The sequence below is a fragment of the Vanellus vanellus genome (assembly GCF_965231255.1).
Source record: "Vanellus vanellus genome assembly, chromosome: 1".
NCBI classification, from domain to species: Eukaryota; Metazoa; Chordata; class Aves; order Charadriiformes; family Charadriidae; genus Vanellus; species Vanellus vanellus.
The window spans coordinates 153,920,208-153,933,684 of NC_138905.1; the positions used below are offsets into that span (position 1 = coordinate 153,920,208).

A 13,477-nucleotide genomic window follows, 5' to 3' on the forward strand; every position below is an offset into this window, starting at 1 on the left:
GACAGGTGACCCAAAACTGACCAACAGGGTATTCCATCCCATCTGCCTCATGCTCAGTATAAAAGCTGAGGGATCAAAGGGTCAGGGCTCTTCCTTCAATGGCCGACGTCTGAGGAAGACTCTGTTTGTCTGCCTGTGATCCTGATCCTGAATGCAGATCCAGAATCCAGTTCCCGTCCGTCACTGAGTCCAGCCTGGGACTGCCCCAGTGCCAGCTGGTGACGTGATTGTCATCTCGGTACCTTGATACGGTTTTGTATATTTTTCATTATTTCTTTTTATTTTATTATTAATATTTCATTAAAGTAGTTTAGTTCCTTCTAAACTCTTAAGTCTCTTTTTCCTCCTCTGCGTCTCTCTTTGAAGAGGGGTAGAGGGGAGCATCTGTCGGCCCCATCTGGGGTCCCCCACGTCCTCAGTAGTGGATTGTAGCCTAAACCACAACAGATGTCCTTATATTGAGGTGCCCAAAACTGCACACAGTGCTCGAGGTGGGGCTGCACCAGTGCGGTGTAAAGTGGGACAATCATCTCCCTCAGCTGGCCAGCTATGCTGTACTTGATGCACCCTAGGGCATGGTTGGCCCTTTTGGCTGCCAGGGCACACAGTTGACTCATATTCAGTCCCCCCAGCTCTCTTTCCATGAAGCTGCTCTCCATTCCCCTAATTTGTACGTATAACCAGGATTACCCCATCCCAGATGGAGAATCCAGCACTTGTTCTTGCTAAATTTCATACGGCTGGGGATTGCCCACCTCTCTAGCCTACCCAGATCTGTCTGTACAGCCTCTCTACCCTCGAGGGAGTCCACAGCTCCTCCTAATTTAGTAACATCAGCAAACTTAATGTACATTCAACTCCTGTGTCCAGATCATTTATAAAAACATTAAAGAGCACTAGGCCTAAAACGGAGCCTGGGGGAGCTCCACTGGTGACTGGCTGCCAGCTTAATGTAACCCCATTTATAACTCTTTGAGCCTGACCTGTCAGTCAATTGCTCACCCAACATATTATGGACTTGTCTAGCTGTATGCTGGATGTTTTGTCCAGGATACTGTGAGAGACAGTATCAAAAGCTTTGCTGAAATGCAAAAAACCCACATCTGCTGGCTTCCCTTGATCAGCTAGATGGGTTACCTTGTCATAAAAGGAAATGAAGTTGGTCAAGCAGGATTTTCCCCTCATGGACCCATGCTGGCTATGACCAATGACTGTGTTGTCTCTCAAGTGCTTTTTAATAACTCCCAGAATAACCTTCACTGTAATTTTACCAGTCACTGAAGTGAGACCGACAAACCTGTTGTTCTTCCTTCTTACCCTCCTTGAAAATGGGGACATTTATCAGCTTCCAGTCAACTGGAACCTCTCCAGACTCCCAAGACCATTGAAAAATAGGGGAGAGAGGTCCCATGATAACATTGGCCAGCTCTTTCAGTACCCTGGGTTGAATCCCATCGGACCCCATAGATTTATGTGCATCCAACTGGAGCAGCAAGTCTTGAACAAGTTCAGGGTCAGCTGGGAGTTTATCATCCTCCCAGTCACAGTCTTTCAACACAGGGCTCCAGGGGTCCCTGGGCCCATCATTGGTGTCAAAGACAGAGGCGAAGAAGGCATTCAACGTCTCTGCTTTGTCTACACCCCTATTTGCGAGGTCACCAACCTCATCAAGCAACAGACCAATGTTATCTCTGATCCTCCTTTTGTTGTTAACACATTTTAAATAGCCCTTGTTGTTTCCTTCACAGTGCTGGCCAGCTTGAACTGTAATTGAGCTTTGGCTGCACAAATTTTCTCCCTACAGTGGCGAACAGCATCTCTGTAGTCTTCCCATGTTGCCTGTCCTTGCTTCCGATGTCCATACATTCTTAACGTTTGAAGTCCAGTATATTCTCTACCTAATTCCACAATGCAAATCTAAATATGTTTCTGACACCAAATATGTAGGCAATGCTATATTTTTAGCAGTAGGAGATTTAAGATAAAACCACTTATGCATCCTGGCTGTGTCTTCTCGTGGCAAAGTAATTTTAAAGATATAGTTAAAAATAAATATACAAAATATATATGGAAGTATCCTAAGGAAAGGATCTAAAAGGGTAAAGGCTTCAGACTTGTAAATGATCTTGCAGTAGCCACTTGCAGAAGGTACCATGACAATAAAGAGACCTTAATAAATGGTCCTGAAACCATTTCATCTGCACAATAAACCTCTCTGAAGTGTTTAATTAAAAAGCCCATAGCTAAGATAAACCACAGTGAGGCATAAACATTTTCATTTACTACCACTATTAATTCTCCACTTTCAGGAGATATTGTTAGTTGTTCCTTTATAATTCTTCGAACTGCATTTGACTGTCAGGCTGTGATGTGCGCTTGTGCACTTATCTGATATTTCATCTTTATGCAAACTTCAACAAAACAACTATGGAATTTCCCATACTCACAGATGACTCTCCACTGCTTAAATGAGTATCAGGGGAAAAAAGAAAAACCCATCGTCTCTCTCATTTTGGGCTATGTCATTTTGTGCTACAACTGAACAAACTCCCTTTAATTGTCACCTGCTCCAAAGACTTGCACAGGCACCTGTACCAGTTTTGTTTTGCTGCCGCGTCCTGCAGGGCCAACACGTGCAACTGAACATAAACCCGTTCTGACCAAGATATGGTACCCACAGGGTACTACTATTCACGGTTCCCAGCTGTCAAAGCACAGTTCATCCTCCAGTACTGGCCAGGCACAGAGCTGTCTAGGTCAAACAGCACTTATCCATCTCAGGCTTTGTCCTCAGCCAACTTGCCACACTATAGACAGCTAAATCTGTCTTCTGATGCAGTTTTCTATCGCTCATGAAGAGCTGTGCTTGAGCTAACTAACATCAGTGGCTGCGATAACCCACGTGGGGACAACTGAGTGCTGACAGCACACATCACTTAACTGTAATTACATTCTGCTTGAGATCACTTCATAACACTTCCAAATCTACTGCTCAGTTCAAAAAATGGTTTGTGTTTTCTTTTCAACTGGCTGTTACCTCCTTTAAGTAGGGCGTATCCCTTATTTCTAATCAAACAGATGCAAATGGTTCAGTCAACGGTACAAAGCCAAACAAAAAATACAGTCTTTCATCAAGCTACATTTTGCTCAGGAAGGAGCAATCAGACAGCAATCACAGGGCCTGGCCCTGGCCCATTTTCTTCCCTTGAAAGAAGCTCAGTTACACACTTGCTGAGTGTGGGGCTAAATGGGTGTCTCCTCTTAACCCTTCCCTCCTATGTTACAGCCTGCTGTGCTGGTGGAGCTGAATGAACTAGCAGTTTGACCCTTTCCTGGTCAATGAAGGGTTTACGTATCTTAGCATCTATCCCTCCCCATTGCTACGGAATTGAAGGAAAACAATTTTATATGAGATGCATCACTGCGTGAGTAAAACAGAAGGTGAGGTCGGTTACTGGAACAGGCTCCCCAGGGCAGTGGTCACAGCACCGAGCCTGTCAGAGTTCAAGGAGCACTTGGGCAATGCTCTTAGTCGTATGGTTTAGTTTTAGGTATTCCGGTGAGGAGCAGGGAGTGGGACTCAATGGTCCTTATAGGTCCCTTCCAACTTGAGATATTCTGTGATTCTACAAGTACAGTGGTATATGACAAGTATATCATATGTCAATATTGCCTTTCTGGCACTGTATGCACAAATCACCTGTTTTTTTCTAATCAATAAATGACTTAACACATTTAAACAGAAGTGAAGCATTTATATTTTTCAGATTAATGTGAAATCTTATTCTTTGTTTTTAATAACATGGGAGGGAGAGGAAGCAAAACAACAGTAACACTTAAGCAAAACCAACGTATTTTATTTCTATCAAGTTAGTATTTCATTTTTAAAGAGTCGCACAAAACAACTTCAGACAACTGCACCTCTTATAGTTTTCCATTAGTTATCATGGCTACTGAAAATACAGAAAACATTTTAAACTTGTTTTAACCTGAAGCTTTGGTAATTAACAGTTTTTCCTCTGCTGTAACTGAACACCACAGTCACAAGCATAAAAAAGTTATAGGTACTTTCCATATTAAGTTAGTAATGTCAGATAAACTATCATGCAACAGTACAGAACTGCAAAAATATCTCAGTAAATTTTGATTAGAAAGATCATATCTGAAATTTAAGACAGTGCTTGTACATAAAAGCCTATAAACAAAATCCATCAGCAAAATCAGCAAGCGGTTGAATTATGTCAATAGTTGTATTAAATAATATTTAGTAGACTAATACACCATACCATATGAAAATAACTCTTTAGAAAGGTTATAGTGCATATATTCACTGAATACTTTTGTAGTACAGCATTCATATTATGAATGGAACTGTTTATGGCAGAGACATTTTCTTTGGTACAATGCACTTATAAGGAAAACAAGCTGGGTACATATATGTAAGGCAAGTGCGTATCAAGGCAGACTTGTAATAGAAAGTCTGTGATGGCAATGACAGTAATTACCACACCGTATGTGTACAGGTCATACTTTACAATTCTTCTTTTGCAGCATGCAGCAACAAGAGATGTTTTCCAAATCCTTTAGTAAGAAACTGCAATTGCTATACCTCCAAAAGCACACTTTGAATCATTGCGTCCTCAAGAGAAATTACCAGTATTGTTTCTTCTCTCATCAGTATTACGGAAAGCTGGAACTGAAAAACAAAAGCAAGCATATAAACTGTAACATACTTGGATGAAATAAAGCTAAAACAGAGAAAAGAAATCTAAAAATTTTCTGAAGTTGAGAGTTATTCACAGTAGTGCAGATAATGACTTCTGTTACCAAAACCTGCACTTTCACGTGTAAATCCAGAAAAAGGAGTCTAGCAAAAGGAACTCAGTAACATTACTTGAAATGCAATAAACTTTGGCAAAAACACAAGCAGGCTGCTAGCATACACCCCCAAAATGCCAAAGCTGCCTTGATGATGTTTGTGGAAATATGTGCACCCACCTAGCTTCTAAAGTTTTTCATAATCTAGCAGTTATGGATAATTTGTGTACCAAAAAACCTACTTTCAATTGCAGTAAGGTATTAATCAACAAAATGTTACCTGCAGTAAAGTTGTAACCTATCAGGAAAGGAAATTATTAAGTTATTTGACTTCTGGTTTTGGAGGAGAAAAATACTCAATTTAACATTTATATATGAAGAAGCTGGGCATATTATTCTGGAGACTACTTTTGAATACATTTCTGAAAGGTGACAATTTATTAGAGCTTTTCTTTTGGGAGTGAAGAAAGAAAGAAGTGGGTGGGAGGGAAGACAGTGAAATGTTTATCAGGTCATATTCTGCGTTTAGTGTAATTTTACAGCCAATTTTATCAATCTCTCCTCTCAAAAATCTGTACTAGGAAGAAACATCTAGTATTATGGGACAGCAGGAGTCAGACTGCTTCATAAAACTAAAATATCCTACATTCAAAACCTGAGTGCTGCAATCAAATACTATTTCTGGAATTCCCTGGGTGCATTTCTCTCCCTCTCTAATTTCTCCCTCTCACTCTGTGCATGAACATTCACAGTGTCTTCATCTCTGACATCAAAGCACAGGAGTTCAAGTCGAAAACCTTGGTTCCTTCATGGAAAAAAAAAAGAAAAAAAAAAGAAAGAATGCTCATAGAACATACAGCAATTACTCTAAAAGTAAATTTTAGACCCAGTGATCCAAGCATGAGGGTATTTTACACACTTCTGTCTTCTTATCACATAACAGAATAGGACTATGTTTATATCTTTTCTAAAAGATTACTAAAATATGCATTGTAAAAGTGATATGTGATGAATTTTTTTATTGCTGCCTCTGATGACTAGCATCAGTACTTACTTTTTGCGGTCCTTGTCTCTCTTCAAACTAACAAGAGGGGTAGAGACAGATGCTTGTGATTGGAGTAATTCAGCATTAGCTTTCTTCTCAATAAACATGGCTATTTCATCGTCTAGAGCTTTTTTCTTTTTCTCCAGTTTCAGTTTCACTTCTTGATGCATTAGCATACGATGTTCAAATTTAGTGTGTACCTGTTTAAAGAAAGCACAAAAAATATATTCCCAACTAGTAACACAAGGTGGTGATATCACAATGCAAAAATCCTCTCCAATTAAACAGTAAAACCTACCTCAACTTGTGCTAAAAGTCTTACGACATTGTTCTTTCCCAAAACCGATCAGACTAAAAAACAGCAATCCAGGAAAAATAATCATTCATATCAGATTGTTCTCACAGAAGTCAGGCTACTACACACAAAGTACAGGTGGAAATCATGGAAGGCACTAAATGAATATTAGAATTCCTACTAGATTTTACTACATCTTGGTTATATCAAAAATAAGGAGACCTTTAGAGAGGAAACTACCAACAGAAGGATTAAACCAGGATCTACCAAGTAGAATCTACTTCCCTAAAACCAAGTGGGCAAAAAATAATACATACTTTAGTTACACAGGTATGTATTTTCATATATATATTATTTTAATATGTGTATTAATTACATTTACATAGTAATACGAACACATACAATAAGTCTGGTTGGGGAAGCTACTTGTGGGCTGCAAGAAGTTAACTGCTTTTCTGCAGTAATTGTTCTTTGAATGTTCTTTTGACATATTAATGGATTTTACTCTCCAGACCAGTTTAAACCTACTATGAAGTTGTGCATGATAACCAAAGGGTACTTCACCCTTCCTCACCTCCCATCTTACCACACACAAACTCTCCTGGAATCCTGCTTCTGTATCTATCTGTACTGGTGTAACTCAACCTGAGTGCAGCTATACGGGTACAGAAATCAGAGAGATTTATTTCTATCTTTTGCAAAGAAGGAGCTAAGAAATAACTAAGATTACAAATGTAAGAGTATGCCTGTTCTACGCAGTAGAGCTGTCAGATTTTATAAATGCGTGTGTGTGTGTATGTATGCATACTATTCATTTATTTATTTCATTGTGACAGTTAACCAAAAACAGGTATACCAATAAAAACATTCAGAGCAGAAACAGTAAGGTCCTAAGCAACTGTGTGTGTCAGGAGTGGTAATGCTGCACATCGCACCTACAAGGTTCCTCTAAATGAAGGATGTGAAAGCAATCTTAAGGAGAACAGAAATTCCTGGTTTTCTTTAGTTTCCAGATGCACATACATACTTCCCAGAGAACGAGCAGCAAGTGCATACGACAAATGTTCTTTAGGAGTGACTGCATGATCACTTTCCCACATCAGGAGCCAGGAAAACGAATATACGTAATCCAATCACAATATGCAGATCTCACAAACCACCTGGTATAAATCATAGAAGGAAAACATCAAAGGGTACCACAGATACTGTGTAAGACCTAGCTGAACCTACTTTGAACATGGCCAAGTATTCTTCCCATTGGACAGCCCCTTACTGAGGAGGACTGAACCTGACTTTTTTCTCAACAAGTAGCACAGGGGACTTAACAGATTTAGAAAACAAAAGTATTAAGCCTTCTTATTATTTAAAACATGCATCTGAACACCTGCAAAAACTCCTACATCTTTGCTGGGAGACTGAGGTACGGAAAAGAACATTACTAAATATGCACAGGTTTCCAATTTCAATTAAACCACTGTTTGAACGTAAATACGCATGACCATGATAGAGTCTGGCAGAAAGTAGATGAGAAGATCCTGTTTTGCCAGTCCAGCTTGACAGGACTAAATCTTCAACAAAGTATTCAAGAAATGTTCCACATCTCCAAATATTCTTAAGGCAGCTTGGAACAGATGAGATTTTAAAAACAAAACAAAACCAACAACACCCGACTTTCAAACCTCTCAACATGAGGACTGAGCTAGTATTTAATAACTGAACCTGGAGGTCATACAAACATACACACACCGCTCTCTTGGGCTGAAAAACAACCCATGGGATTTCTTCCTGAACTCTTGTTTTTTACAGAGCAACCTTTGCATGAAAAGCACCTACTGTGCTGCAATGGCATACGAATATTTCTCAGCATACTCCTCAAGAAGACAAAGAAATGTGCAACCATTACATTCATCACACTCTTTTACTTCACCATATCACCTCCTATTCTATTCACTTGTCCCAGCTATTCACCAAAGCCTTTAGACCATAAGCTCCTTCCCAAAAAAAGACTGTCATTTATAGAATCATAGAATCACTTAGGTTGGAGAGGACCCTTAAGATCATTGAGTCCAATCGTAAACCTAATCCTGCCAAGTCCACTACTAAACCATGTCCCTAAGCACCATGTCTGTACGTCTATACAGTGCAGCCACACTGCCCATGATGCAGAATGCAAAGGCGAGGATTGGCAAAATGAAGAACCGCTCTCTATAGGTGAAGATCAAGTGTGAGACCGGAAGAACCTGAAGGTGCACAAGTCCATAGGACCTGATGAGATACATCCGCGGGTCCTGAGGGAACTGGCAGATGAAGTCACTAAGCCACTAGCCATCATAGTTGAGAAGTTGTGGCCGTCTGGCGAGGTTTCTGCCGACTGGAAAAGGGGAAACATAACGCCTATTTTCAAAAAGGGAAACAAGGAAGACCTGGGGAACTACCGGCCAGTCAGTCTCACCTCTGTGTCTGGCAAGATCATGGAGCAGATCCGCCTGGAAACTCAGCTAAGGCACATAGAAAACAAGGAGGTGACTGGTGACAGCCAGCATGGCTTCACCAAGGGCAAGTCATGCCTGACAAATTTGGTGGCCTTCTATGAAGGGGTTACAGTGGCAGTGGACAAGGGAAGAGCAACTGATGTCATCTACCTGGACTTGTGCAAAGCGTTTGACACCTTCCCACACAATATCCTGGTCTCCAAATTGGAGAGACATGGATTCGACAAATGAACCGCTCGGTGGATAAAGAACTGGCTGGATGGTCTCACTCAAAGAGTTGCAGTCAACAGCTCGATGTCCAAGTGGAGAGCAGTGACGAGTGGCATTCCTCAGGGGTCACTACTGTAACCTGTACTGTTCAACATCTTTGTCGGTGACATGGACAGTGGGGTGCACCCTCAGCAAGTTTGCTGATGATACCAAGCTTTTTGGTGAGGTAGACACACTGGAGGGGAGGGACGCCATCCAGAGGGACCTGGACAGGCTGCATGCGACCATGCCAACCTCATGAAGTTCAACAAGGCCAAGTGCAAGGTCCTACATCTGGGTCAGGGCATCCCAAGCACAAATACAGGCTCAGCGGGGAATGGCTGGAGAGCAGCCCTGAGGAGAAGGACCTGGGGGTGCTGATTGATGAGAAGCTCAACATGAGCCAGCAATGTGCGATCGCAGCCCAGAAGGCCAACCATATCCTGGGTTGCAGCAGCAGAAGTGTGGCCAGCAGGTCAAAGGAGGTGATTCTGCCCCTCTACTCTCATGAGACCCCACCTGGTGTACTGCATCCAGCTCTAGAGTCCCCAACATAAGAAGGGCATGGACCTGCTGGAGCGTGTCCAGAAGATGGCCATGAGGATGATCCAAGGGCTGGAGCATCTCTCCTATGAGGAGAGGCTGAGAGAGTTGGGGTTGTTCAGCCTGGAGAAGAGAAGGCTCTGGGGAGATCTTATTGCGGCCTTCCAGTACCTAAAGGGGGCCTACAGGAGAGCTGGGGAAGGACTTTTTACTAGGGCATGTAGTGATAGGACGAGGGGGAATGGCTTTAAACTGGAAGAGGGCAGGTTTAGATTAAACATTAGGAAGAATTTTTTTACTTTGAGGGTGGTAGGGCACTGGAACAGGTTGCCCAGAGAGGTTGTTGAGGCCCCATCCGTGCAGGTGTTCAAGGCCAGGCTGGACATGGTCTTGGGCAACCTGGTCTAGTGGGAGGTGTCCCTGCCCATGGCAGGGGGGTTGGACCTCGATGATCTTCAAGGTCCTTTCCAACCTAAACCATTCTATGATTCTATGATCTTTTAAATACCTCCAAGAATGATGACTCAACCACTTCCCTGGACAGCATGTTCCAATGCTTGACAACCCTTTTGGTGAAGAACTTTTTCCTAATATCCAATCTAAACCTCCCCTGGTGCAACTTGAGGCCATTTCTCTCGTCCTATCACTTGGTACTTGGGAAAAGAGACTGAACCCACCTGGCTACAACCTCCTTTCAGGTAATTGTAGAGAGCGACAAGGTCTCCCCTCAGCCTCCTTTTCTCCAGGCTAAACAACCCCTCTTCACAGGATTTGTCCTCATTTGCTTGTGTCTAATCAATCTGCTAATCCAATCAATCTCCTAATCCAATCAATCTGTGTAATCAATCTGCTTTTGATTTTAAGCATTACTGCTCTCAAAATATTGAGAAATTATAAAAATCAACTAGTTGTGATTTTGCTAAGAACTTAACCGTTCCACAAAGATTGATCAAGACAGACAGGCATGCTTACCTGTTGCTCTGCTTCTTTCAATATAGCTTCCTTCTCCTTCACTCTCTGCACAAACTGTTGTCTCATCTCCTCCTCTTTTCTTTGCAGTTCAAGGTAGAACTCGTGCCTCTTTGCCTCATAGGCTTCCTGTAGACTGAAGTCCAAAAATGTAAGCAAGTCTCCAGCACGCTGCTTTATCCAATGTATAAAACCAACAATCTGGAACATTATTTAAACAATTAATATTCATTTCTACAGCTCCCCACATAAAAATTCATAAACAAACCTGAACAGAAGCAAGCATTTTACCTTTCTAAATTTTTTTTTAAGTAAATAACCCTGAGTGAAATTATTTATGCTAACGGCTCCTGGGCAATTTACATTTCAAAGTAAATACAGCACTCTAGGAATCTCATGTTCTAAAAGACTTGAGTTATAACTTTCTGCCTCCAACATGCATAACCTTTTTCTTTAGGTTACTTATTAATAAAACACCACAATTGCCAGAAAAATCCTCCAAAATTTATGCATTGTGAAACCTCAGTCTTAGAATAGGACTTTACAAAAACAATGCATCTGGAGCAGTAACACAACTAACAAACTGATTATTCCTATACGAAAAGGAAGGAAAATAACAAGACCTTCAATGTATATATAGCACTCTCTTAATGTACTGACAAAATTTAAATATGACAGAGTTACAATAATATAGAATAAATACAATTTCCTCTGTAGTTCAACATCCAAAAGATAGGGTTACTTTCCAACATGCATCAGCCAAAACTTCAATACTGATTGTTTTTTCCTGAATCCTCTTTCCCAGAAGCTAATACACTGCATACATACCGCACTTATATTTGAAATTATATAGGAGGTGTAAATTAGTTCAGACCATTGAGCAAATATCTTGCAACAGAACAACACAGCAAGTAATTAAAACATTTCTTTACTTTTAAATCTATGCCTCCCTTCCTTTTTTTTTTTTTTAAAGTTACTCTACCAGACATTTCAGTACACAAGACTTTTTTTTTTCCTCCAAACAACAAGTAGTTGAAATTGAGAAGCTTCTTTCATATCAAAGCATACCGAGGCAAATTAAAAGATGCTGGTAATTTATTCATATGCTACTAGAGGTTTGACATTTTCAGGGTCTATACTACTACTGGTATCACCACAGTGCTGGCAGGAAAAGTTCTGCTTTTCAGGGAAAAAGGAATGGAGCTTGTACATATATGTATCTCATACGTCAAAGAGCACACTACCTTTGAAAAGCATACCTGCTTAATGACACAAATTCTTCCAACAAAAAATTTACCACAAACTTGTCACAAGAGTCCAGAGAGGCAGAATTGGTGGATCAGAGCTGTGCTAATGGTTATTACAACACCAAAAGGGTCTCTCCAATATCTTGTAGGACATAGGGCTTATGAACGGATCAAAACATGGATAATATTCTAGGTCTTTATTCTGGGGCTATTCTCTTACACCATTCATGTCTTCTACCACTTCCTGAGTGCTTACTAGTCAGCCCTTCTCAGCTACCTGAGAGTTACCGTCCTTTGCCAGGTATCTCATGCCTTCTACTCTGATGTAAAATAAATATATATGTATATCAAATCTTTAATTTTTATTTATATTTTTAATACACTTACATTCATACCAGTTTTTAAGTCTCATCTTTTAATGTTTCTATTAAAACAGTTTAGAAATGGAAATACTTACAAAAAAGGACATCTAAAAACTTAATTATTTAGAGCAACAGTAAGCTTAAACAGCTCTCTTCTATATTTAAATTTTAGATGACTGGGCAGTTTCCCAATCCAAAAGTTTCTTACTTGTATTCAAGAGAGAGAGAAGAATCGTCTTGAAATTGCACATGCAGACTTAACGTTTGTAAGGTCGGAGCACTTGTCCTGTCCTATCTTATTTGAGCAATACATTGCAACAAAACAAATTCAAAACCACCTTTTGGGGTTTGTTGTTTTTTTGGTTTTCGTTTTGGTTTGGGTTTTTCTTATCAGCTGTGAAGTAACTTAGGTTACTCTGGAATTGTATTTACCACGTGAAACAAGGGCATAGTTTTCACACAGCTGTATTAACTCACACTACCTTTAAGTTTAGACAGCATATGTAATAACAATAAAGCTATAGTACAGGTTGTTCAAGTGCTAGCAATCTCACTATACACACTTCTGAGCCCTGTGTCAGTTCTGCTAGCTCACATGCTGCTTTTGCACCTTCATTTCATTATGCGGACATCTTTAGACTCAATCTAAGCTAGTTTGAAATTAGTAAAATATTAACTTTGAAGACACTAGATGTATTAAGTAATCACATCACATGTATAAGGAAGAGAAGAAATAAAAGTGTATTTTTAAAATTTCCTCCTCCCTCTGGACTGAATTGTTCTGGAAATCATAAAGACAAAATTAAAACAAACTTTCCTCTTCTATTTTTGGCGTATCAGCAACATAATGGTCCAAAGAGTCTTCTGTTTTAGGAGGTTTGGAGAGGAGGGGCAAATAGTTCACCAGATCTTAAGCCAATCCTTGCAACATTACTGCATCTATTGCTTACACTAAAACACTCTTCAGTTTACCTGAAGACTGGTTTCACTGCTTCTCATATAGCACATTATGAAAATCAAATTCACAGGTTCTCTTACTTTTCTGGGTTGGACTTCTAGAATTTTATACTCTGTTCAAAACCACTTGCAAAATTAAGACATTAAAGATAGTTATTTAAATAATGTATTCTTTTGAGGTTTTGGAGGAAGGGAAGGGATTGTGAAGAAAGTCTACACCTTACTAATCCGTTACATACCTCGTAACAGCACTATCACCTACCTTTCTACTGAAGCATAGCTGTGACACAGAGTTTTTCTATCTGCATAAGACTTAGAACATGGAAGCCTAAATATAAAGATGCAAATCAAACATGTTATGTTCATAAATAAAGATTCTGATTGAAGTGAATTTAGCTCCCAGTGGAACACAATGTTTGTGTGCCTTGAACAACAGATATTTACACAATAGTTTAAAGTTTGTTCATTTAAATTTTAAAAAGCTTACAAATTTGAAAACT

General features: G+C 40.1%; 1 protein-coding gene across 1 annotated transcript in view; it reads right to left on the reverse strand.

Moving 5' to 3' along the window:
* Positions 1–3,835: 3,835 nt before the first annotated feature.
* Positions 3,836–13,477, reverse strand: part of SEPTIN10 (septin 10) — a 32,916-nt gene continuing 23,274 nt past the window's right edge. The window contains exons 8-10 of the mRNA XM_082485344.1: positions 10,415–10,547; positions 5,873–6,063; positions 3,836–4,696 (exon numbers count right to left, since the gene is read on the reverse strand). Coding sequence (XP_082341470.1) covers positions 4,681–4,696; positions 5,873–6,063; positions 10,415–10,547 — 340 coding nt within the window. The 3' untranslated portion in view covers positions 3,836–4,680. The remainder of the gene's footprint in view (positions 4,697–5,872; positions 6,064–10,414; positions 10,548–13,477) is intronic.